Source organism: Benincasa hispida, chromosome 5, assembly GCF_027475165.1.
Source record: "Benincasa hispida cultivar pf3 chromosome 5, pf3_genome.v1.1, whole genome shotgun sequence".
Taxonomy (NCBI): Eukaryota; Viridiplantae; Streptophyta; class Magnoliopsida; order Cucurbitales; family Cucurbitaceae; genus Benincasa; species Benincasa hispida.
In genome coordinates this window covers 61,411,932-61,438,181 of record NC_143482.1, presented here as the reverse complement: position 1 = coordinate 61,438,181, position 26,250 = coordinate 61,411,932, and the positions used below count along the sequence as shown (strand labels likewise).

The 26,250-nt window shown below is 33.0% G+C and overlaps 2 protein-coding genes across 2 annotated transcripts; both read right to left on the bottom strand.

Annotated features, from left to right (window-relative positions):
- Nucleotides 1-4,030: 4,030 nt before the first annotated feature.
- Nucleotides 4,031-5,696, bottom strand: LOC120077561 (myb-related protein 308-like). Its single transcript, XM_039031491.2, has 2 exons — nucleotides 5,194-5,696; nucleotides 4,031-4,638 (listed from the first exon to the last, which is right to left on the bottom strand). Exons 1-2 carry the CDS (start codon nucleotides 5,454-5,456, stop codon nucleotides 4,152-4,154), a joined length of 750 nt encoding a protein of 249 aa, XP_038887419.1. The 5' UTR covers nucleotides 5,457-5,696; the 3' UTR covers nucleotides 4,031-4,151.
- A 7,596-nt stretch (nucleotides 5,697-13,292) lies between these two features.
- Nucleotides 13,293-17,819, bottom strand: LOC150036309 (L-ascorbate peroxidase 3-like). The gene is made up of 10 exons (XM_090314146.1): nucleotides 17,629-17,819; nucleotides 17,373-17,545; nucleotides 16,898-17,022; nucleotides 16,504-16,553; nucleotides 15,402-15,467; nucleotides 15,265-15,313; nucleotides 14,567-14,649; nucleotides 14,403-14,482; nucleotides 14,205-14,307; nucleotides 13,293-13,670 (listed from the first exon to the last, which is right to left on the bottom strand). Exons 2-10 carry the CDS (start codon nucleotides 17,483-17,485, stop codon nucleotides 13,479-13,481), a joined length of 861 nt encoding a protein of 286 aa, XP_090170272.1. The 5' UTR covers nucleotides 17,486-17,545; nucleotides 17,629-17,819; the 3' UTR covers nucleotides 13,293-13,478.
- Nucleotides 17,820-26,250: the final 8,431 nt, after the last annotated feature.

Below are 26,250 nucleotides of genomic sequence, written 5' to 3'. Positions count from 1 at the left end.
TTTGAAAAAGTAATGCGCTTTTTCCTCAAAAAGAAAATCTTACCATAGATTCCCAACTTTAAAAGGGCTCCCTTTGAAGTCTTATGCAAATTGCTCTCTCTCTTTTTTCAACACTTTATTTATTGGCAAAACATATACCCACTCAAACTTTAAGATTCAATTTGATCAATAACATAACAAAAAAGTAAACTTGAAGATTTGGTTTCATAATATAAATCCAATTAATTAAAGGGTATTATTGCAAAATTATGAAACATGTATACCTCTCATGTCTAGTCATCACTATTACTAAAATTTACGGTTTATTATAATTTACACACGAGATAAAACAATAGATATGGGGTTCTCAATCTTAAATCACCTCTATTCTTTTCTTTTTCCCATCCCTAATGCTATTGAGGCTGAATCTGACTCTTGGGAGGTGGTTAATCTGATTAACAATAGCACGTTAGATTTTACTAAGATGAAGAATGTTGTTGATGAGATTGTGTTTCTGGTTGAACGGTTGGGAAATGTCCCTTTTTCTTTCTATCCTTGTACTCAAATTGAGCTGCTCATTATGTTGCCTATTATATTGTGAGATTTCTATCTGTTATTTATCCTTTTATTTCTTCCACTTCGAAAGTTGATTGGGGGTATTGAGACTCTTGTTTCCTAGCTAGATTTTAGATGTTATTAACGATGACTTTGTTCCTCTCTTGCTCTTTATGTCGGGGGTTTAATGAATTTTCTCTAAGATTTTAAAAAAAAAAAAAAAAAAAAAAAAAAAAAAGACGAACGGTTAATTTTAATAGGTATTTTTAAAAATGTTTGAAAATTAAGAAAATTTTATATAATTTGTTTTACATACCAAATAAGTACATGAGAATTGACACCTTAACCATGATTAGCTTATATATATTTTTGTTATTAGTTTACATCACGTAGGTAGTTGGTATTTTTTTTTTATTATATATAATAATATTAGTTTATAATTTATTGTTTTAACTACTTTAGGGGTATGTTGTTTTTTTATCTTTAATTGAAACAATTTCAAATTCTTCACGTTTTGGAATACAAATAATAAACAAATCCATGTAAATATTTTTGGACATTTTGACATTATATATTTTGTAATGTCATAGAGTTGACAAAAAAAAAAAACTATTATTTTTGTTTTATGTTAGAATATATTTTAATATTAGTATCATGGTTTTGATCTCTATATATACTTTTAAAATTTTTATTATTCTGAGTATAACTATGTACAATCAAAAATTTGAAGTTAGAGGATTAAGTCATGGTATTGAATTTAAGAAGGAAAAATTTTGTGGGGAAGTATACTTTTCCAAATATTAAGAGAAATTATAAGGAAACTTCAACCTACAATAGAGTTTTAATGTGAAAACTAAACCTAATAAGCTCTCAACCCTAAGACTCTTTTTTTTTTTTTTTTGAAATATATTAGTTCCATTTAAAACTCTTAATTTTAGAGGTCTTTTTAAATATAAAAAAATATTTAAAAATATTTATACTTCATAGCAAAGTATAAATATTTTTGAAATTTTTCTATTTATAAGAATTTTCCTTAATTTTATTTTTAAAAATAATAAGTTTATAGATTGAGTTGATCTTTTTTATTTATTAATTAAAAAATAAAAAAATAATTGAGTGCGAGGATGGTTGAGGAGTTGCCTCAAGCAAGTCCCAAAGCTCATAGGTAGGCCCAAGCTCAAGAAAATTTGGGAGGAGACATGAAAAAACATACATCTCAAAAGAAAAAAGTTAGAGCCTCGATTTTGGGTCAGCCAACAGAGCTTATGAATACATATTGCCAATGGAGAAATAACTAAGTCATGTTTGATTTGACATCCTACAACCCCAAGTGTTGCAATTACCTTGACATTAGCGGAGTTAAATGTAACCACACAAATATGTGTCAGAGAGAGCGTACTATAATAGCTCTTTCCGACGACCCCCAAAGAAAAAGAGTAAGAAAATCTCCCAAGGAGATACCCAATCTTCCTTTTGTGCATTTAGTTGAACTATACATACTCCATCACTACATATACTAACCTAGGTATCAGAGTTTCGTAGGTTCGATATCACCATCACATCAGTGTGAGAAACTTTCGTACAGGTGAACTCAAAAAGCAAGATCAAATCGAAAAAAAAAAAAAAAAAAAAGCAGGTCGACAAACGATCTCCCAAAAAGCTCGTGATGACAACATATGCTGAACTTTCCATGTCAACCAACATTATAACTCCTTGAAAAAAAAAACAATAACAAGAAGAAAATTGATAATTATAGTTTTTTTTTATGGAAAATGATAAAAATTTACAATTCCACAAACAATAATTTTCTAAAAGAAAATTAAAAAAAAAAATAAATGACAAATTTCTTGGATTATACTAATATGTAATAATACTCGCTACTTCAATGTCAATATAATCAATTTGGATAAAGGAAAATAATTTAATTAAAAAAAAAAACAAAATATAATAAATGTGTTTTAATATAATTGTCAAACAAAAAGATTGTCAAACTTATCAACACATTTAGTTTTGAAAATTGCACCTACTTGCAATTAGAAACAATCAAAGCCTAAAAGAGAAACTTCATGCATTTATATTCATAAATTTAAAACTTTTAATGAACACAACTATATAACCAAATCAAAGTCAACCAAAAATACCTAAAAGATGAAAAATAATGCCATTGCATGTATACATAACATATATAACATACATAACATACATATAGATATTTTTATAGAAAGTAAAGTTGCAATTAATATTTGAAATAAATGGTAGGTTGGAGGGTAATGGAACTACACACACCTAATTTTAATTAAAGAGGTTTAGTTGAAAGATGGAACTAATTGGGGGAGTTGTTAGTCCTTCCAATTTATTTATTTAATTTTCCAAGTCTTTATTTTATTTCTTTTTTTTTTCAAGAGAAAAATAAATCTTTTAATTATTATTAGAGATAGCTACATCATCTTTCATTCTATTCTCTCTTTAACCCTTTTTGGTTGAATATTATTTGTTGATCTAAATTTATTTACGAAAAAATTGTTTGACAACTTTTTGGTAACTTACATAAATGATAACATGAAATTGTGATTTTGAAAACCATAACAAATTTTTTTTCTTTTTGTTCTAAATATTCAAATAGATCATTCTCATTGTGTGTGAGAGAAGTTAAAAAAGAAAAATTGATGATTCATTTCTAAGTTGGATGAAAAGGGGGAAAAAAGAATTGAACCTAATAAGTTAGGAAAGGACAAAAGTTTGAACCTAAACTCGGGAAAGGAATGAGACGAACACCTATATTAGAGCCTAAGTCGAGGAAATATAATATACGAGTACTACAAATTAATAAACTGTTTAAATATCACTTTATTTCCTAAACTTAAAATAAAAAATCTCATTTATTTCTTAAATTTTTTAAGTTTATTTTATCTTAGTGTTGTTAAACTTTCGAAAGATTCATTTTGACCTTAAATTTTTATATTTGTTTCATTTTTATCCTTATACTTTCATAACGTCTATTTTAATATCAAATTTTTTAAAAACAACTTTGTATTGGTTCCTTGAAAAAACCAATCGTTTTGATCCATTTTATTTTGTTTTTCATCTAATTTTCACTTATTTCACTGTTTCGTCACCTCTAAATTTTTTATGTTATATAATATATTGTCCACTTTCTATCAATATTTTTTAAAATTAAGTCAAATTTAAAAATTAAGAAAAAGTTAAAGGAAATTATTTCAAATGACAAATCTGCTAAAAATATCTACATACAATAACAAAATATCATAGTCTATTTGTAATGATAAATATAGATAGTAGTCTATCGTTGTCTATTGTGATCTATCACAAATAAATTAGAATATTTTACTATTATTTATATATATTTTGATTGATTTTTCTATATTTGAAAAGAAAAAGTTAACTTGTTTTTATTTTAAGATTTTAATTAAAAATTGAAAAGAGTCTTTAAGAGAAGTAAAATTATACGGTAAAAATGTTGAAAGAAAAGCAACAATAAATTAACAACACTTTTTTTTTTCTCATTTATATATATATCTTCTTCACTACATATATATTATATATCATAAATAAATCAAAGAAGAACTACAAAAAAAAAAAAAATCAAATTTCAAGTGTCATTTAATCTCCAAACTTCTACAATCCAAAACACAACTTTTCAATCCCAAAAAATCATACCCATTACCATTGCTATCACTAGAAGCAATAATTTTGCCATTTCCACAGCTGCAATTCTTACTATTCTCAAACCCCAAACTGCAAAAGAAGCAAAGACTATTTCTCCCTTCGTTCTTCATCGTCACCGTCGTCGGGTACGGTGGCGGGCTGATTCTAAGGTCGAGATTCAAATCCAAAACCTCTCCCTTTGGTGGAGAAAAATTATTGATAACTGGTTTCTTTCTATCTTCATGATCCTCCAAGGTGGAATTGGAGGCAAAAGATATGGTGGTTGCCGGAGGTTTCGCCAAAGATGAGTCAATGATCGGTCGGTGAGTCATTGGATCGATTCCTCGACTTAGGAGCTTTCGTTTTATATGAGTGTTCCAATAGTTCTTTATCTCGTTATCTGTTCTTCCCGGTAATCTTCCAGCTATCAAAGACCACCTGTGTACATGGAACAAAAAGTACCCATAAATCAATACTCAATCAAAAAGCTTTCTTTTCCAGATTTTGGACACTCCTCAATCTTTAAAACAAATAGATAATGTTTCTGTTTCTTGTTTTTTTGTTTTTTTGTTTTTTTCTTAAATCGCAGCGTTTAGTAACAGTTTCTTTCTTCTTTATTCAGAAATATTTTTTGAGTTTGGGTAGAAATTTAAGAAGCAACTCAAAATTTTCATATTCTTTTTTCCAGAACATAATTAAAAGTAGTTGTTTATCATTTTTCACTTTATCTTGTATCTAGAATTAAATATAACATCAATTTCTTTTATTCAATTCTAACTACTCACTTTCATGCAAAATTTTTACCGTTTAGATTTAAAAGTTCGTGAGAATTAAAAAATAAAAAATACTTATTTTTTTTTTTACCAAACTTAATTTCACCTTCCAAAAAAAGAGTTTTCACTTGAAATGCAAATCCAAGATAAAAAAAAAAAAATAAATTAATTAAACGAAGAATGCCATACTATTATATAGATATATACGTCAGAAACATACCTATTTCCAAGGAGGCTATGGAGTTTGATAATAAGGTCATCTTCATGTTGAGTAAAATTGCCACGCTTAAGATCAGGGCGGAGATAATTAATCCACCGAAGTCGGCAACTCTTGCCGCAGCGGAGGAGACCGGCAGCCTTCGGAAGCGACCGCCAGCAGCCCTCGCCGTGAGCTTTGATATAAGCAATAAGACGATCATCTTCTTCCTTGGTCCAAGCCCCTTTGTTTGTATGAGCCTTCTCACAACAAGGAGACCTTCCCATGGATTTTCTTTTTTTTTTTGGTTTTTTCCTTATGGGTTTTGCAAATCTTGAAATGGGTTGCTTTGTTTTTCTACACTTGAAGAAGAAGGAAAGAAATAAAGAGCAATAAATATATATACATATATAATATATGAGAAAGAAAGAAGAGAAAGAAGAAGAAGAAGAAGAATGGAGTTGTTGAATATTGTTAACTTTATTGTGAAGGGGAATGGGGTATGGCCCTTTTAATAGAGTTTTGACTCATTTGAGAGTTATTAAGAGAGAGAGAGAGATTGATTTTGATAAAGCTTCTAGATGTGAGTTGGTAAGATAGGTTTAATTAGGGAGTGGCTAGTGGGACCTTCTTTTAAAAATAAAAAATAAAAATAAAAATTGATTTTGATTAAAATTTAGCATTAATATTATAAGTCTATTTCATTAAATCATGGGGTAAACTTAAGGTAGGTATAAAGTGAGAGGTTATGTATGTGTGTGTTTGTGTATATATTTATAATAATATATCAATATTATGTGTACTCACTTTCTCTCTCTCCATTTGAAACTTTTTCTTTTTATAAACTAAAAAACAGAGTATCAGACAATAACATGATGAATACATAATATATAATATCAAAGCTAAATTATTTAGCTTTCAAATTTTTAGGTTTATGTCTATTTCATTTATAAAATTTTGAAAGTATTTGAGGAAGTTTACTTTTCTAATCCCTATTTTAAAAATGTAGGTCATTAGTAAATGTATTTGGTATCTTAATTTTAAAAGCGTTTACCTTTTTAATCTTTCAAGTTTTTACGTATAAATTGTTAGTAGAGATACTATTTTAGTTATTGAATTTTGAGAATAAGTTTAAGAAGTCGTCAAAGTAATTTTATTTATTATTTTAAATAATTATATAACATTTTGAGTTAGAAAATTACTTTTGAAAAATTATCTCTCCTCCCTAAAGTTATTTTTCTAATTTATTTAATATTTCATATAACTAATTAAAACAATAAAAATATATATTACGTCGGTAGCCTTTTAGAAATATCTTCAAAACTAAAAAGTTACGTATCGAAAACTTATAAACCAAATGCACATATTCTTCAAAACTTAGAGATTGAAAAAGTAATTTTTTCAGTTTCCAAACTTTTAATTTTGTGTCTAATAAATCTTTGAATTCTCATTTTTACATTTAATAAAACTATCGACAGATGTATTCAATATTTATAAGAATTTAACCCAATAATAGATCAATAATCATTTTTTAAAATGTTCGAATATATATTGATAATTTTATTAGACAAAAAATAAAAAATGAATAGATCTATAAACATGCGCTTTTCAAAATTGACAAAAAATTTAGAAACTAAACTTGTAAGTTAATCCTAGGATTATTATAAATATAAGGGTTAGTAGGATGATATAATGATTGTTTTAGAGTAGAAAAATACAATGAAATGAACTATATATATTGTATTGTTGAACCTTGTTTTAGTTTCATAATTAAAAATTGATCTTCTTCTTTCTTGTTGAAAGTTCAAAGTTGAAAACTTTCCAAGAAGGTGCAATTGATTATATAAGGAATGGGAAATGAGATTTGGTAGCATTAGTTAGCTGAATTTTGGTATGTTGTGAGAAAATGGTCACATGAGTGGTTTTGATGGCATTTTATTATTATCATTCTTTCTTTTTCCTTTGTTGAGCAAAAAGAAAGTGGTAGTTGTGGGTTCTTTATTCTTTAGGTATGATATCATATAATTAAACTCAATGGAGAGAAAGGTTTCTAGAAGAGTTGGCAGTTTGGTACCAAAAGGAAGATGATGTGGGCTTTGGTTCAACTTCTCCCTTTTTCCTCCCTCTTTTCATTTACAAATTTAGTCCCTCGACTTTTAAATTTGTGTTTAAAAACCTTTTAGGCTCTAGAAAGTATCAAATCCGTCCTTTCGATCGATTTTTTATTTTTGTATTAGAAAGATCTCAAACTTTCATTTTTGTGATATATTCAAAATTTATAGTTGTTTTAATATGAATGTGATCCATTTCAATTTTTCATCTTTTAAATTTGAGTTTTTTCTAAAAAAAAAAAAAAAAAAAAAAAAAAAAATTAATAGGTCAAGTATTATCTATTAATTTTCAATGAATTTATTAGACAGTTTCAAAGTTTTTGAAGTTTTGTTAAACCCAAAATTAAAAGTTTAAAAATTTATTAGATGATTTTTATATTTCAAAAACCTAAAATCATTTCTCTTTGTTTCATCTTAAACTAAAACTCACTATCTCCTGTGGCCTATTAATAATGTACTTTCTTCTCTAAAATTAGAGATTCAATCTACTATTGTTCATAAGCTGCTCTCACTCACATGAAAATGAATCATTTTTACAGCCTTTATTATGATTTGATTTCAAACCAAATCCCTCTAAACATAACTCTTTTTTCTCATAAACCCAGACCTGGAAAAAGTAATTAAATTAAATTAATTGTCGAATAATTTCAAGCTACTCTACTCATTTAAGAAAGGAACAAATATATATATATATATATATATAGGTGCATTCCGAATGGCACAAAATTACAAATTGACACATGACAATTTTTTTTGTATAAAAAGATATTTTTTTAATATTTCTTTTTCTATTTGTTAGTAAAGAGGATGCGCAAAGATGAATGCATCTAAATATTACTCTAATCACAATGTGATACTAATAAAATAAAACAACGTATCACCTATTGATTACATGCCAACGACTACACAAAATGAATACATATATATTACAATAGTACTACAAATTTTTCCAAAAAAAAATAATAATAATAAAGGGTAATTGTTTCTTCCCCTAAAAAGGTGGAAAGAAGGGGAATTGGAAAATGAGTTTGAAATTAAAAGTAATAAATGGGAGAATAAAATATATTTTGGTCCTTATACTTTGAAGTTTAATTAAATTTAGTATATATATATATATATATACTATTAAATATCTAATTTTAAAAACGGTTTGAATTGATTTAAGAAAAAAAAAAATTTTAAAAAAAACCACTTTTACTTAAAGACTTTTGATAAAAACTAATTAAAATATATTTGAAATATTATTTTGAGTAATTGTTAAACACTTCAATTTCTTCCAAAATAACTTATATTTATAAATTAAACACTATAAAATTTATTCCAAGCACACCCTCAGTGATGTACTTTAAATAATTCTTAAATTTAGTCCCTATTATTAGTTTTTTCTTTAAAAAATTTCTTATTAACTATTATCATTTTTACTATAAATTTGGAACCACATTCACATACTACACGTTATTGTATGAAAATTACTATTATTATTTAATCAATTTCGATAAAAATTAACTTCGGTAGACTAAACTTAAGATTTATTGAAAGTTTGAGAATCAAAATTAGACATTTGGAAATATGAGAACTAAAATTGAACAAATTACAATGTATAGAGACCAAATAGTATTTTAACCTAAATACAATATGTTATAAAAAAAGGTAATTCTTATAAATGGTAAAACTGCTGAAAATATTTTTAAATACACAAAAATGTTACTGTCTGTCAGTGATAGATCGAAATAGACCATAGTAGACCACGGTCTTTTATTGATATACAACGATACTTTACCATATTTGTAAATAAGTTTGGTTCATTCTCTTTCATTTAAAAATAGAAAAAAAAATTTAAAAGAAAAGAGAAAAAAAATGTTTTTGGAAACGAGGGAATGAGGAAAAATGGGTGAGAGATAGTAGAGAAGCACTTTGGGGGTAATTTGGTAAGGAAAATATATATATATATATATATATATATATATATATATATATATATTGTAGTTTGAAAAAATATATATAAATAAATAAAAAAAAAAAAATTGAGATGATCACGTGTTTAGGTATTTGAATAAGACACACTCGTGGGCCTATCTCAAAAAGCACTTACCTAACTCTCTACTGCTTCTCTCTCTCTCTCTCATGGCAAAACCTGGTGGTTTTAATGTTCTCTACTACCAACTACCGACTACTCCTACCTTTCATAGTACATTAAAATAATATTATTTTCCTTCCTCTTCGGTCGATACGAATCTTTCTACCGATCGTTATTAAAAATTTAACAGCTATTTACTTTTTCGAATAAGAGAAATGGTACGATGGTCGGTGTTTGTTGACCCGTTAGTATTATGGCAAGATATTTTCTCTATGTTTAACGATTATTTTTTTTTTCTTTTAATAGGATTAGTTCTCGAATCATTTAGGGACAGTTTGTTCTTTTGGGAATGTAGATGACCTGAATCTTGAATATCCAAAATTATTGATGTCTAATATCTTTAAATCACCTTGTTTGTTTTGTAAGAATATTTTTATAGATATATGAGAATATTTGGATAACTATGCTTTATTTTTTATGATTTTTATTTAGAAATGTCTCGAATTTATATGATGTTCCATGTATGTCTTTCATTAATTTATAATTGTTTTAATATAATTCAAACTTATATAACATTTTTGTTATTAATTTGAATTTCTTTATAAATTATGATTGTTTATATTATTGTTTTTATGTTATTTTTCTTAATAAAATCAAATAATATTATATTAATTAAAAAAAAGTTTATAAAATAAATACTTTACATTTGGAAAGATAGAATGATATATAAAATGTAAATAAAAGAGTGTTTTATATATATATAAAGAAAAATAAAATGTACAAAAAGTAAAGATAGGATGTCCTCGACATAAGAATCTAGAAAACTCATGTTTTAGGAGAATATCCAAAACTCTCAAGATGTCTTTTGTAAATACATCCTAGGATGTCTCGAAATATCTAGATGTCAAAACATTTTACATTGCTATGAAATAAATACAGTAATCTAGATGGTCGTTCTATGATAATCTTGGATACGTGCAAAATAAATTATCCATCGTAAATAATGTGGACGTGACTGACAATCATATAGAAAATTTTACAGTCAGCAAAGTAACAATTTTCCTAGAAAATGGGGAAGGAATGGCAAGTTGGGCAAGTTGCAATGTTGGTATTGATTAAGAGAGCAAAATTTCAAAATATTGCTGATGGATGGATGTGCTTGATAGAATCTCTCTAGTTGAAGATATGAGTAACAATATATTACCTAATTTTGATCAATGACCTACACATTTATTAATCATCTGTTTTTATTGCTATGCAGTATGAATTAGGTTAGTTGATTAATATGTTACTGTTAATTCACATCAATAACAAAATTAACCATTTACTACCGAAATGTTAATTCAAACTAACTCAGTAGATAAGACATCGATTATCATTTTAAAAGATAAATGTTCAATTTTCCACACTCCAATCGTTTTTTTTTTTCTTGAATTAAAACCATTACGAGTGTAAGAAATTAAACCGAGTTTTGAATATTAAATAGTGCTTTTTTATCCTCCGAGTTTTACTCACTTCCTAATATCATAGAAAATTAATTTCATAATTGAAATTCCTAAAGTACTAAAAGAAACAACCACGAAATTTTCCAAACATGTTCCCATTCATCATATTCAAGCATCCATTAAAAAACATCTGAGTCAGGAAAAAAAAAAACAATTCAAAGAACACATTTCCCACCTTTTTGAAAATTATGCAAGTTTCTTCGCAATTTCTTCAATATGTTCAGTTTTACTAAGATCACGTGTGTAAACAAAAAATAAATTAAAAAAACTATTTCTTCTATTTTTTTTTTTTTAAAAAAAAACAACTTAGATTTTGAAAATAATTTTAAGGAGATACCAAACCACATAAATACAAAAATACATAGGTGAAAGTATTATTTATAAGTTAAATTTAAATATTAAAAAAAATATATGAACCCCATTCGATAAACATTTAGTTTTTTTTTAATTTTTTAAAAGTAAGTTTATAAACACTTCTGCCACCTCTAATTTTCTTTATTTGTTATATATAATTTATAAATGTTTTTAAAACCAAGCTAAATTATAAAAACTAACAAAATAATAATTTTTAAAAACTTGTTTTTGTTTTTTAAATTTTGATAAAAATTTAACTCTTTGTAATTAAAGAAATATGCAAATCATTTCAAGATATTTAGAGAAAAAAAAATGAAATAGTTAACGAGCCCAAAAAATTAACCAACAGAATCAAAGTTGTCAAATTAAAACTTTAAAAATAGAATTATCTACATAAAGGGATTGTAGAGAGATGGAGAATGGAATATTTGACATATTGTGTAATATTAAACTATTGTTCTTTCTCACTTTATTTTGTTTGGTTTGGTAATAGGATTTGATGCAACAGTCTAGTCCAAATCTACATAAAAGAAACCAAATAGACTATGGTACTTTTTTCCTGGGTTTGGTGTGGGAGAGTACAAAAAGGCTTAAACAAAATAACACCAAATTCAAATCCAACAAAACACAATACTAGCTAAGATTTAATGTTCAACTAAAAGGCTAGTAAGTCTGTTGGCTCTACAGTCTTCTAGAACAACTGGAATTTTCTTTTTGGTTGGTAAGGAAAAGGATTGGGAGTGGGTTTGAAGATGATTAAAAAAAAAAAAGGAAACAATAGAGAGAGATTCCCCCATTCAACAAAAGGCAGCTATGTTATGTGGATACCCACCACCCACAAGCTCCTCCTTGTAAACACCAACAGAAAAAGGCTCTAAAGTTTAAATGTTGCCAAAAGCCCCTCTTCATTGTTTTTTCAAACAGTATTGTCAATTCCATCTACTGGAGATTTTTTTCTAAACAGTTACTTAATTTGTCCATCTTTTGGTGCATTTCATTTTGGCTGTTTTTGACCACCTTGAATATTGTTATATTGTTATCCTACCACTCTGAATTTACTCCTTGATCAAATTCAAGGAAGAATAATACCAACATCCAGTGTATTGAAGATTTTATTTGTTGGCTTTTTAATTTTCTCTAAAACAGTGGTTTTGCAGATGTTTAAAATAAAGTATTAACATTCAGTTGTGACATTAAAGTATTTTCCTATAGAATATTTTTTTCATTGAAAATATCCGGTTGTGATACTTAGTCCGATATGTTCCTTTTTGAAGTATGGCTTTTTATTCCAAATGAGGACCTATTTTCTTTATTGGATTCCATTATTTAAAGTGAGTGTTGTAGACCATTTAGGATTGTCGTGTTTATGTTAGTTGAGCAAGACGTTTTTCTGTATTCCGGTCAAATTATTCTATATCGTGTTCTTGCTTGTCTACTCACTATTCCGCTATGCATGTTCTTCATCCGTTGAGTGCAACACATTGAAGAGTTTCAAGATCTTAGGGGGAGCCTAAGTCATTGTTGCCAGAGAACGGATTCTCAGTCTTAGGATGAGCCTAAGACTCAACTTCATAGAATGAGTTCTCTTTCTTAGGGAGACCTAAGAGTTGTCGATAAAGGGAGTTCACTAATCCAAGAGGAAGATAATCAAGTTGAGACGAATCTTACACATTGTCGGGTACCAAAGTTTCATATGCTAATAATAACATACTTGGGGAAAGTTTAAGTTTAGTTGAGAAGGAGTCACATCTAAGGGGAGCCTAGGTGCAGTGTGAGTTAAGTTCTACGTGAACCATTGTAGTAGTTGGTGTATTACAGATAAATACTACATTGTAAATTGCTCAACTCTTTAATATTAGTAGATTTTCTTTGCCCCCGAACGTAGGTGTTTATCACTGAATTGGGTTACCAACTGTTGTGTGTCTTTACTTATTTACTTGTTGGTATTTTTGTTGTTACAGTTGTGGTCAAAAAGATCCAAAAGAGTTGACTGAAGCTTTATAAACAAGGAGTTAGAAGTTACCTGAACTTGATCATCAGATATAAGGTGATGATCTGAAAATGAGCAACAAAGAATTAAACGTATAAAGCAAGACATAAATTTTCATGGTATGATGATAATCTTGCAGAGTGATTTTGTTTATGAAGCTAATACATAGAATCAGTATAATGTATCAGATCTCAAGTGCACAATTTTCCAGGTCTAGAAATGAACTCAATATTGATTGCTTTATAGGCAACTAGTCGACCTTGCTACTATAATTACTTCGATTTTTTGCGAATTTCATATAAGTAGCTCAGAATTACCACAGCAGCTGCAACTGCAACTCCAACGGCACCCTGTGCCAATACAATGCTGTCCTTCACAATTGCCTTAGCAGAACCTGGAGTGAACCCTAGCTCTGAAAGTTTCTTGTGTGATTCAGCATAATCTTTGAAGAATGCATCTTCATCCTGTATAAATTGACAAAAATATCATAAGAAATGGCTCATATATATGGTAGCTGAATAGAAGAATGGCCAAGTCATAATCATTACTCCTTAAACTATGGCATAAATTTCAATGAATCCTTAATTTCCGGTTCTTATCAATTACATTAGAACTATCATTTGATTGTTGGTTCGAATGTGGCATTATTACGATGAACCATATAGCTACCTAGTTTTCAATGATGAAAAAGGAATTAATCCCAATTAAAATCAATCAAACGGGATGATTGTTCTTTATCCACAAGAAATGGTTCAGTCTAAAGATTAACCGACCTTCTGAGAAGTACTAAACACACCGGCCAAATCTAAAGTTCTAAGTAGTGGTGTCCTTTAACTAGTTCCTCCATATGGGCCATTTCAAAGAGCTACTATAGTTCAGACCAAGCAGATTCTTTTATTTACAAATCTAATTGGAAATTAAGAAATCTTTTAGTTTCCTATTTGGGTAGCAAAATAGCATATTCCCGCTTTTCCATAAAGCATAAAAGAAGACCTTACTTTTGCATACAATTCCACATATGGGCGGAACTCAGGATCTTCAAGTAAAGCCTTGTCCGTAGGAAGTTTTAATAGTCCCTCTGATTCTCCTTTCAACAGTTCCCTATCAACATGAAATTGATAACAATCAGAAAAAACAGCACGTATGGCCTATTAATATGATACAAGGGTTAGTCTGAGATGTAGCTCAAGTCCTACACAAAGTATGAGTTATCAAACTTCAGAGGATCCTCGGTCCAAGGTCCATCAAAACCAGATCTCTCTGGATGTGCTCTTCCCTATAACATCAGAATTCACAACATATGATTCAATTAGTAAAACAATAATAAAGATATGCACGATAAAATGTTTGAAGAAATTACCAAAGTGTGACCTCCGGACAATGCAACAATATCCTTGTCAGACAGGCCCATCCTATAAAAGATGTCACGCAGATGCGGTGCACCTGTCACCAAAATTAGAAAAAGGCTGACATTTAAGAAATCAAGTTCAATAAGTGACAATTTCCTAACAAAACTCGAGCATGACAGGAAAAATGCACAAAACTTTGTAGAATCTGAATGTATCATTATCATTAAACCCCAAGAGAAAATAAGAAGCATCTTCCACTGAAGTACAAATAAATATAACAATATTTTATTAAGAAAAAGCAGTCTAAATATGAATTATCATGTCAAAAAGCATAAACTTTGATAAAATTTAACCATCATCGTCATGATTAAATCACATTCTAGGTTGCGGCACTGGCACCTTATGATTCCATAAACCTCTAAGCTGTCCAAACATCTACAGCTTACTTTCATCTTAAACACAAGAGCCACAATTTTACAGCAAATTGTGCAAGAAATAAAACCAATATAAACGATTGTAGATCTTCTTCCTTTTCTCTCTTTGACAAATGATTATACAATACAATAATCAAATTAAACCAGTTAGCTAGAAACTCAAACCATAATATTTTTCACTCACACTACATAGCTAGATACAGTGAAGGCATTCAGATATCATTTAATTTGCAGGACTGCAGGAAACTACATACAAAATAGAAGAATTATTATACCTTTTTTGGCATCAGGAAGTTGGCCTTCCCTGGCACAAATGTTTGAATCCTGAGAACAAAGGATTCAGATGTTACTGGAACAGATGATATAACCATGAATTGCTACATTCGCAAAGTAAACAAATGAATTACTCTACCTTTCTACCGGGAACAAAGTCAATGGTGGGGCCTCCAGTGACCTCAACAGCAACAACACCAGCTAGCTGAATTGAGTATATTTTAAACACTATCAGATCTTAGTGGATTATAAAAAGCTTCGTAGCATTGATGAATCGAGTGAACTTGATAATCTCATTGTTCTTGTCATAGTAGATGCATAATAATGCACGACAGTCTCTGAATCTGTCTTGGTGAATGTGTGATAATGAAATAATTATTGACGCTAGGATCAGGTAAAAATGATGTTCTGAAACTCTTGAAGCTGCCTTTGCCTAACATATACACTCCTCGCTGGGTACTTCAGCAGTACCCATCACTGTTGCCACCTTTTGCTAATTGAGGCTACAGGAACAAATATATGAAAATACAAATCCAACATTTGGGGCATAGATAGATGTTTTCTTTTCCCATTTTAAACTTAGAGTGAGGTGGGGAGCAAATGTGAACAGCGTTTGTGGCCAATTTCTCACCAACTCCAAATGCAACTTATATCATAATAACTTATCATTGTCAAAAAAGATTCGACAATATTAATTACAGTACAGGACATATAGTTTTAAAATTTTTCTTCAACGATTGTGTCAGTGTTAGTAAAATCTTCATATTACAATTTGCACTGTTTCATAAAGCTTTTATCTAGGAGTTATGATGAAGCATTAAACTTGTTTGTTTAAATACAAACTTAGGCAGGTATAACATATGAACTTGAAAGAAGCATGCATCTTTCAATATAAAGAGATTCGAAAATCACAGTTTGATCGTGCTATGCTAATAAATTTTCAATGACAACATATTTCTCATGCTAAGATTAACAAAGAGCGAAATTGAAACACTGAAGCAATATAATCCTTTATGAGATATATCAAGCCCATAAACGCAAAAGGTAGAGCTTTCAACTAAGCTCCATTAATTGTTCAATGACAACATATTTCTAACATAATTCTCATGCTAAGATATAAAATGCACATGATACCTTTAAAGCAGAATTCATCCGGTTCCATGTAAAATAAGGTGATATCAAGAGTGGTAAAATTTACAAAAATGTAGGCATATCAATAGTACCGTAACAGTTTCAATTACCTGGTACAGGTCTGCATAAGTAATCTTCGGATGTTTAGACTTCACTTCCTCTGTTATTACAGAACAAGCAATCATCAACCTCAAGAAATATCAATTCTCAACAATCATTTGTAGAAACAAAACACTGTAGAATTTCCTAAGAGCATCTTAAACTAAGAATATATTCTAAAATTAATTCCTATACTCTGAACTGCAAGTCAAATATGTTAATTTGCAATATTCGGAGGACATTCTCGATAAATAAGACAAAATCTTGAAACGAGTTCATTATAATCTCGAAGCTAACAACGGTAAAGATACTTCGAACCTTACTCAGTAAATTATTTGATTGACTTTCAGTTTATATGATCCACAACGCAAAGAAGAAAAACACGAAAGGAATAAAAAAGCATACCACAAAAATCAATAGCTTTTTTCAGTCCATTATTGGAACCATGAGAAAACTCCTCCTCGTTCCTAATCGATCCATTAGGCCCACAAGTTTTCGTAACCACATCGTAAGTCCCAGCATCATGCCAACTACATAAGACGGTACAGTATTAGAAACACAAACTTTTTTTGCTACAATTATCCGTCAGAAATCACTCCAACAAAATCAAAGAGAAATCAAACCTTCATTCAACAGAAATGAGAAAAACATCGAAATCGAAGAATTCCTAACTTCATCCATGCAATACCAGCAAGAAACAGCAGATAATCAATAAACAAGAAACTAAATCAACCACAGTCAACCGTCCGTCTACTTTCATTCAATAAACGAAACTCGAGAGAGAAATGAAATGAGAGAAATAACAATCCAAGACATATAAAACGATCAATCCTCCTATAGTTGAGAACAGTCAATAAAAGTCAATGTAGAGAGAGCATACGCCAAACGAAGCATGATCGGAGCGCAGTTCCGATTGGCAATGAGAGCGCGGAGGTCACGGCGAGCCTTATCGATCTCCTTGAGGTACTCCGTGTCTACGACGGGTAACGCCATGGGAGGAGTCTACAGAGCACCAAAACGGACGGCGTTTGGTTCGTAGAGAAGAGAGATTACCTGAAGAAGACGATGAAGATGAAGAATCGATGGAGAATGGAAATTATAGTCAGAGAGAAAGGGAAAGAAAGTGAAGAGAGCACCTCGAAGTTAGCAAAAATCTCCCAAATTGATAACGCGACCTTCAAAGCTCATCCTTTGGGCCATGAACTGCCACGCGGCTTTATATGAAATTTTTCAGTGACCCGAAATTATTTTCCTTTTTTTCTTCTTTCCTTAATCTTGGTTATTGTTGTTGATTGGAAATTGGAATTCCCATTGCCACATCAGCCTCGCGGTCTTGTGTGTCAGCGTGTCAGGCCATGTCTTAAATTAATATAATTTTGGAATTTAATGTATAGTTTTTCAATCTTCACCTCTTCGAGAAAATTTTAAATTATGCAAAAATAAATAAATAAATGTAGCCAACGTGATAAAAGTATTAACAGATATAATAACGGGGTTAATTGAGAAAAAATGGTCGCTTTAGAAGTTAATTAGGAAAATTGGGTGGTTTTCAAACTATTTAAAAAAATGGGTCGAAATTTTGTCTTTATCGAAATGCGTCTGTTAAAAGATACATTCTATAATATTTTAATAACATGTTGATCGGTCCAACTTAACGTGTCTCTTCAAGAGATGCATTCAGATGATTAAATTAAAAAAAAAGTTAATTGTGCAATGTCAAATCGAGCTGAATGTGTTGGTTCAACAGATGCATTTACACGCCCGTTCACGAGGTCTGCAGAGCGCCAGATCTCGTTGACCGTGGTGGAAACTTTCGTCTTTTTCCACTTCAATCCTTCATTAAATTTTGCCCATTTTTCCTTAATTCCTTCATCTTCTTTACCTATTTTCTCCTACCATCTGACATCCATGTTTTTTTCATTTCCTTCCTATTTTCTCCACCAAACCGCCATTTCTTTATCATATTCTCCACATTCTCTTCCAAATCCGACAGCCATCTCAAATTTTACCATCTTCCTCATCTTATTCATATTACCGCTATCTTTCATATTACTACTCTATTTTGGTGCTACATTTCTCTTGGTAAGTTAATATATTTTTGTTATTTAATGGAAAATTAAATTTCCCATGATTTTGTACCGATAGATGAATGTGTCTCTTCAAGAGACGTATTCAATTTGATTTTTTTTTTTTTTTATTTAATGAGCTGAATGCGTCTTTTCAAGAGATGCATTTAGTTTGAACGGGTCAACAAATCATTAAAAAAAATTGCAAAATGCGTCTGTTCAACGGACGCGTTCCAATAAAGACAAGATTTTTCACCCATTTTTCCTAAATAATTTGAAAACTACCATTTTCCCTAATTAACTTCTAAAACCACCTCATTTTCTCAATTAATCTGATATAACATAATGCAAAAAAATTTATAGATATATAAAAATTTAAATCCAACACTCGAAAGCACTCAAAATCTATCAGATGTAGACTATATGGGACATGCTCCCATTGTTCACACTATAGATTTGTTTTCATAAATATTTGTAGACCCCACATTGTTGTAAGTGGGTCATGAAGGATCCCTGAATGAAGGGCCCTTGAGCGGAAGCGGGAACGTCCCAAATCCCATTTTTAGAGAGAAAGAAATTTTACAGAATAAACAAATAGATTATGTAATTATAAAATTAACTACAGCATGCTCAACAACAAAAAAAAATTAGGGATTCATGAAACTTTACCTTTGAAAACCTTCTTCAAGAAATTGAAGAAATCCCTTGATTTGCAAATCATGAACAAAGCCGAAAAAGCCAATTGGGACACCACCAATTGGAGACCTTAACATTCTCAGGTAAAGAACCCAAGAGTGGTGGACTCTCGCTAATTTTGATGGAGGGAAGGGAGGAGAATGAGAGTTTTAGATGAAAAGAGAGAAAAGAATTAAAACGCATGGAAAAATAGATAAAATGGTGAGGATGTTTTCATCGCAACCCTTAAGATTGACCACAAGGGCAACTCCAGCCAATGCACGCTATGCGATCATGTTACACACACTTGAGCCTAATTCTAGGACGCATGCGATGTATATGCGAAGTGTCGAGAGGCCTTATTCCTAAGTCTCTATTCCTGCTCATGTTCTCCCACACATAAACAAGATGATCGCATACCACTGTATCCTACTTCTTTGACGCATGCAATATCCTCTCCGTAGGGTGAATACGCTGTGTAATAGCAAACAGAGCTTATCTCTAAGTTCCCTATTCTTGCTTATGCGATCCAATCCGCTCTCCCGAAACTTAGATTTGGTTTTTTTTTTTTTTTTTAGTCTACTCTCTCAAGTATGCCTAAATGATGAATGATGCGCTCATAAGACAATGTAATCGCGTAACCTAGTTGGCATAAGATTATTCCTATCTCTGGTGAATACGGGCTTACATTGCTTAATACGACCAACCATTTACCCTCTCGAGCAGTTGGTTGTTGCTGACTTTACTCATAGATAAGCATTGCGTCTGCCTATAGACAGGCGTTGCTACAGCTTCACACTAAGTAAATAAGGTTTTCTCACAACACTCACGCAACGCACACCTCCCGATGGTTTGCTACATGCTTCATATTCCTATGTCGCACGATTAAGTATGCGATACTCTAACATTCTCACTAAGTTATGCAATGAAAGTTAAAGATGCTAAGTAAATGAAGATGGAGATGGAGTCAAAGGAAAATACAGAAATGCATTGATCACAAAATGTATTAATTTCTTAAGCCAAAATGTAATATAATACAATAAAAAAAAGAAGAGAAATGAAAAGGCGAGCTGGAAACAATGCCTTGCTTCTAGCAGATGTGTGTCAAGGCTGCCGGCGGTGCCATGGAAGGGTGATGAAGCTGACTCTCTCGAGATCTAACTCTAGCGAAGGCTCTGATTGTCACTCGGAATGGATGAAGGAGATGAAGAACTCTTAAGCTATCTTCTCACGCTTTGGTCTGGATCACAAGGATCCACCCGAAGGTAGGAAACCTTAGATGAAATGAAATTTTGCTCACCGGCTTCTATTTATAGAGCTTGATCGCCGACAACATTAATAGACCTGCTCTGATTCTGACATCTACAGTGCGTTGGTCCTTTTCTGAATCTCTGTTGCTAACGGCGTGGTAGGTGAAATGTCAACATCATCTTTTGATTTTTTCGAGATATGCGTTGATGCTTCCATTCCACCAACCTTGCGTTCATCCCTCTATTATGGTTATCATCATGTAGCCGTAATCTTACGATGATCGTATTCACTTGATTATCGCAACTTCTATGCGATGGACGCATGCGATTGATTACCGCAACACCCATGAGTTGAATGTATGCATTCGTCTTTGCGATGGAGAAGTTCTCCGCATGCAGTCGTCTATGCGATAGCCTGGCTTCCGTGTCTATGTCCGCTTTTTGCGTTAACTACAAAGATAGACAATTTAACGCATAATGACGCATAATATTGGGTTAGTCGAGATTCTTAATGCTGAACGACATAATAACGCATAATAACGCATAATAGTGGGTTACTCATCATCAGACGCCCCTGCTCGCATGTCCCCAACACAAATTATCAGGATTAGACCATCTGTGACAAATCACAACACTTGTGACCATTTCACAAAGCGAGCCGCGTCTGTAGCGTTACCAGGATAAGGTTTCCCTCCTTTATCCATTTACTATAGACCATTTTGGTTATCACTCAAGACATGATCCACTTGTATGTCACCACATACATGCTTGAGTCACATACAGATAACCAGGGATTTTATGTTTATTAGTTTGTGGTAAAGCAAATAAAACAATTAACCGAGCAAAATACAAAAATGTTAAGTAAATATCATATATTAACAACACAAGTATTCGTACATACTGTTTACAAACTACAGGACACGAGACTTTAGGGCATCAACCCCAACAATCTCCCACTTGTCCTAAAGCGAAGTGTGGTGTACAAAAGACTTAGTACAAAACAATAAACTAGGGCATAAAAGCCCAGTACAAGAAAATCTCCCACTTGCCCTAGTCCAGCTGCGGATGATCCTGTAGACCCATGCTCCATAGGTGACCCTCAAACACTATAGCCGTGAGAACCTTCATAAACGGGTCAGCAACATTGTGCTCCGAAGCGATCTACGTGACGATCACATCCCCTCAATGCACTATCTCGCGGATCAGATGATACTTTCGCTCTATGTGTTTGTCGCGCCGATGAATCCTTGGCTTCTTAGAGTTCGCCACTACCCCACTATTATCACAATATAGGGTAATGGGCCTAGAGATATCTGGAATAACTTCTAGGTCTGTCAAGAACTTCCTGAGCCAGACGGCCTCCTTAACAGCTTTGCAAGCTGCTACGTACTCCGCCTCCATAGTGGAGTCGGCGATGCACCCCTGCTTAATGCTTCGCCACACTACAGCTCCTCCGTTAAGAGTAAAGACTGACCCTGATGTGGACTTGCGAGAGTCTTTATCAGTCTGAAAGTCAGAATCCATGTATCCTGTAAGGATCAAATCTCTCGAAGTATACACGAGCATGTAGTTCCTCGTTCTCCGAAGATACTTGAGGATTTCACTGTGGTCCAGTGACCCTAGCCTGGGTTAGACTGATACCAACTGACTATGCCCATAGCGTAGCAGATGTCTGGACGAGTATAGAGCATCGCGTACATCAAACTGCCAACGAAAAACGCATATGGGACCCGTCTCATCTCCTCAACCTCTTGAGGCATCTTAGGACACATTTCCTTAGACAAAGTGACTCCATGTTTGAACATGCCTGAACGGCAGTAGGCCCCTCTTGGAGTCTTGCATCGAGTACTTGAGCAACATCTTGTCAATGTATGATGCCTGAGACAGTGCTAGCACTTTGTTCTTACGATCCCGAAAGATCTGTATACCTAGAACAAACCGAGCCTCTCCCAAATATTTCATTTGGAATTGGGTCGCTAGCCAGTTCTTAACTGCAGTCAGTAGACCTACATCATTCCCAATGAGTAGGATATCACCTACATACAACACTAAGAAGACTACTGAAGTGTTAATGATCTTCTTGTAGACACAAGGTTCATCAACGTTTTGGTCAAAGCCATACGACTTGATCGCAGTATCAAACCGTATGTTTCAAGATCGAGACACCTGTTTCAGTCTATAAATGGACCGATTCAGTTTGCAAACCTTTTGATCTTGACCTTGGGCTATGAATCCCTCGGGTTGTACCATATATATGGTCTCCTCAAGATTGCCATTCAGAAAGGCCGTCTTGACGTCCATTTGCCAGATCCCATAATTATAATAAGTTGCAATGGACAAGAGGATATAGATCAACTTTAACATAGAAACAGGCGAGAAAGTCTCCTCATAGTCGACTCCCTTTACCTGGGTAGAACCCTTTTCCACAAGTCGAGCCTTGAAGGTCTGTACCTTCCCATCAGCACCCCGTTTGCGCTTGTAGATCCATTTACAACCTATAAGGCAAACCCCATCAGGCTGATCTACAAGATCCCATACTGAGTTGAAGTACATCGACTCTATCTCGAGATCCATGGCCTTGACCCATTCATCCCAGTCAACATCCTCCATTGCCTTCTTATAAGACAACAGATCCTCAACATTGCCATCTGCTGCCATAGCAAGGATTTTCGTGAAACCCAGATAGCGAATGGGTGGGTTCGCAACCCTCCCACTATGTCGAGGTTCCCTCAACTCTTGTTGAAGTTTCAGTAGTTTCATTGGAAAGCTCACGCAACACGACTTTGCTACGTGGACTGTGATCCCTTATATGATCCTCCTCTAGGAAAGTAGCGTTTGTTGAAATAAACACCCTATTTTCCGTCAGATCATAAAAATAACCCCTTGTGTACCTTTGAGGTAGCCTACCAAAAGGCACAATCTCGACCGTGGTTCCAACTTCTTGGGATTAGCCTCAAGCACATGTGCAGGGCAACCCCAAATGCGGAAGTGACGTAAACTAGCTTTACGCCCGTTCCACAACTTCAGAGGTGTTCTTACAACACTTTTGGAGGGAACACAGTTGAGTATGTACACCGCAGTCTCCACTGCAAAAGCCCAAAACGAGTCCGGTAAGGAAGCATAACTCATTATCGAGCAAACCATGTTTAACAAGGTCCTATTTCTCCTCTCCGCTACATCATTCTACTGAGGTGTACCCGACACTGAGAGTTGGGAAATGATTCCATGTTCTATCAAATAGTTCTGGAATGTGGAGTCCAAAAAATCTCCACCTCGATCCGATCGAAGTGTTATAATTCGTCTATCCAATCCGTTTTCAACTTCAGCCTTGAACTCTTTAAACTTTTCAAAGGATTCAAACTTCCGTTGTATAACATAAACATACTCGTACCTGGAGTAATCATCAGTAAAACTGATAAAATACTCATAGCCACCTCGGGCTCGCACATTCATAGGACCACAAAAGTCAGAATGTACTAACTCGAGAGGCTCCTTGGCTCTTGAACCTTTTCCAGTAAAAGGTCGTTTAGTCATCTTACCCTCAAGGTAAGATTCGCACACAGGTAAAGAATTTTCTTCTAACTCACTTAGTAGTCCATTCTTCACCAATCTCTCAATCCTATTGAGATTGATGTGCCCTAAACGAAGATGCCAAAGTTGGGCATTTTCTTTTGGAGAAATCGTTGACGTTTTAATTGAGTTACTGCAGTTCTGAACAATTCAGTATTATGGAGGGAATTAATGGCTAACGGCCTTAGCACATATAAATTCAATTCCAGATTTGCTATGCAAATAAAAACACCATATTTATGAATAAACGCTTTATTCAAATCAAAAGAAATAGTGTATTTACATTGCAATAAACACTTTACGGAAATAAGGTTCCTTTTTAGTTCAGGAACAATATATACATCATTTAAAATAAGAAACCTATTCTGTAAAGCTAATTGGAGTCCTCCCACTACCACAGCTGAGACGACGTGCCCGGTGCCTACTCGCATCGTCATCTTACCAACCTCCAGCTGTCGCCAAGATCTAATCCCTTAAAAAGAAGAACAAATATGGTTAGTGGCATCTGAATCAATTATCCAGGTAGAATCATCATTCTCCACTAAACAAGTTTCAAGCACAAGTAAATCACATTTACGTTTATCCGCTTTGGCTGCTTTCTTCTTCTTCAGATACCGAGGATAGTTCCTCTTCCAGTGTCCATCTTGGTTGCAATGGAAACACTTTCCCTTAGCAACTTGTGGACGCCTTCTTGGGGCGATAGGCGGTGGGTAAGCAGGTGCCTTCCCTTTTCACTTACCACTCTTATTCTTCTTCCCCTTTGCAGAGTTAGAAGTAGAAGGTGCAGACTTCGTTCCTGAGGTCGAACCTCTATGGAACGTCCTGGAGGATGAAGCAACATTTGCCTCACTCTTTTGTCTCTCCTTATTTTTTAGTAAAGATTGGTACGTCTGCAACTCGTTGAGGAGAGTTGTAAGGTTATACTTCACTTTGTTAAGAATCACATTACTAACAAAGTGTAGGAAGCTCTCCGGCAAAGAATACAGGATTATGCTAACCTGGTTGCCCTCATCGATGGTAGACCCATTCAACTCCACCACATTGAAGTGGACCATCATATTTAGAACATGTTCACGAACAGAGGTGCCTTCTTGCATTTTGGAGTTGAATATGTATTTAAGAGCCTCATGCATAAGATGTTCAGGCTGTTGTCCAAACATCCCCTGCAGGGGCTCCGTGATCTCACGCGTTGAGACCATAAGCTCATGTTTCTTGGCCAAGACTTCAGAAAGACTTGCCAAGATGTAGGCTCGGGCTTTCTCATTCGCCCTTGTCCATTGCTCGTATGCCTCCTGAACATTTCGAGTAGCATTTGGAGTTGAATAGGAGGACAAGCCTCCGTAAGAGCGAACATGAGATCCTCGATAATTAGGATCGTCGTGATCATGTGTTTCCACGTTGAAAAATTATCGGCAGTTAGTTTTTTGGCGCTTAACAACGATAAGGTGGTTGTTGCCATTTGAAAATGTTGTTGAAAATACGAACAAAACTTTATTAGATTTTGCTAAACCACTTTTAAACCAATCAGTTTTGCAAAACAGTTTCAAGTACCCTAAGTTATAGACTTCTATTTTGCAATGATGCCCCAGTGAGTCAGGACAAATGCCACCGGTGGGGTGATCAGTTGCCCCTTCGCTGGGATGAGACATTCTCAACCATTAGGCAGAACCAACTCTTGGAACTGAACCTAACAACCACTATTTTTCGGTCCAGAATCGTTAACCTTTAACTATTCCGCGTAAGTGTAACCCCTCGCTTTCGGTGTCAGAGTCCCTCCCTAATGCACTTATCGTAGGAAAAAGACAGATTAGGACAAGAGACTAAGTTACCTTATCCTCTTATAGGAGATCAAATAAAAAAACACGCAAAACTGGCATCCTTGAGGGGGACAGTCCCAGGGTGCCTCGAGGCGATACGCAGTAACTTTATTCAACCTAACGAGGGAGACCGAGGGATATTCTGTCACACTTCCCGCTCCCACTTATTATAAACATTCTCTCCATCCACCTTGATGTTGACCTGCCCAAAAACCATCCGTTGGGGGGACACGCCAAAGGTGCCACGAGGCCGAGGATAGATCTCACGGTGTGGACTATTTAGGAGAAAAGTGAAAGGTTTAAGTGAAGCATCTTATGCCCCAAGTACCTCCTATTGAATTTTCTACCTAGGGATTCATTAACCTAGACAATCCGGCTAC

Coding starts and splice junctions, on each gene's coding strand:
- LOC120077561 (XM_039031491.2), bottom strand. CDS start 5,456: ATGGGAAGGTCTCCTTGTTGTGAGAAGGCTCATACAAACAAAGGGGCT. Junction 4,639..5,193: donor CATAGCCTCCTTGGAAATAG/GTATGTTTCTGA, acceptor CCATGTACACAG/GTGGTCTTTGATAGCTGGAA.
- LOC150036309 (XM_090314146.1), bottom strand. CDS start 17,485: ATGGCGTTACCCGTCGTAGACACGGAGTACCTCAAGGAGATCGATAAG. Junction 14,650..15,264: donor ACTTCCTGATGCCAAAAAAG/GTATAATAATTC, acceptor TTTTGGTGACAG/GTGCACCGCATCTGCGTGAC. Junction 14,483..14,566: donor TGTCCGGAGGTCACACTTTG/GTAATTTCTTCA, acceptor CTGATGTTATAG/GGAAGAGCACATCCAGAGAG.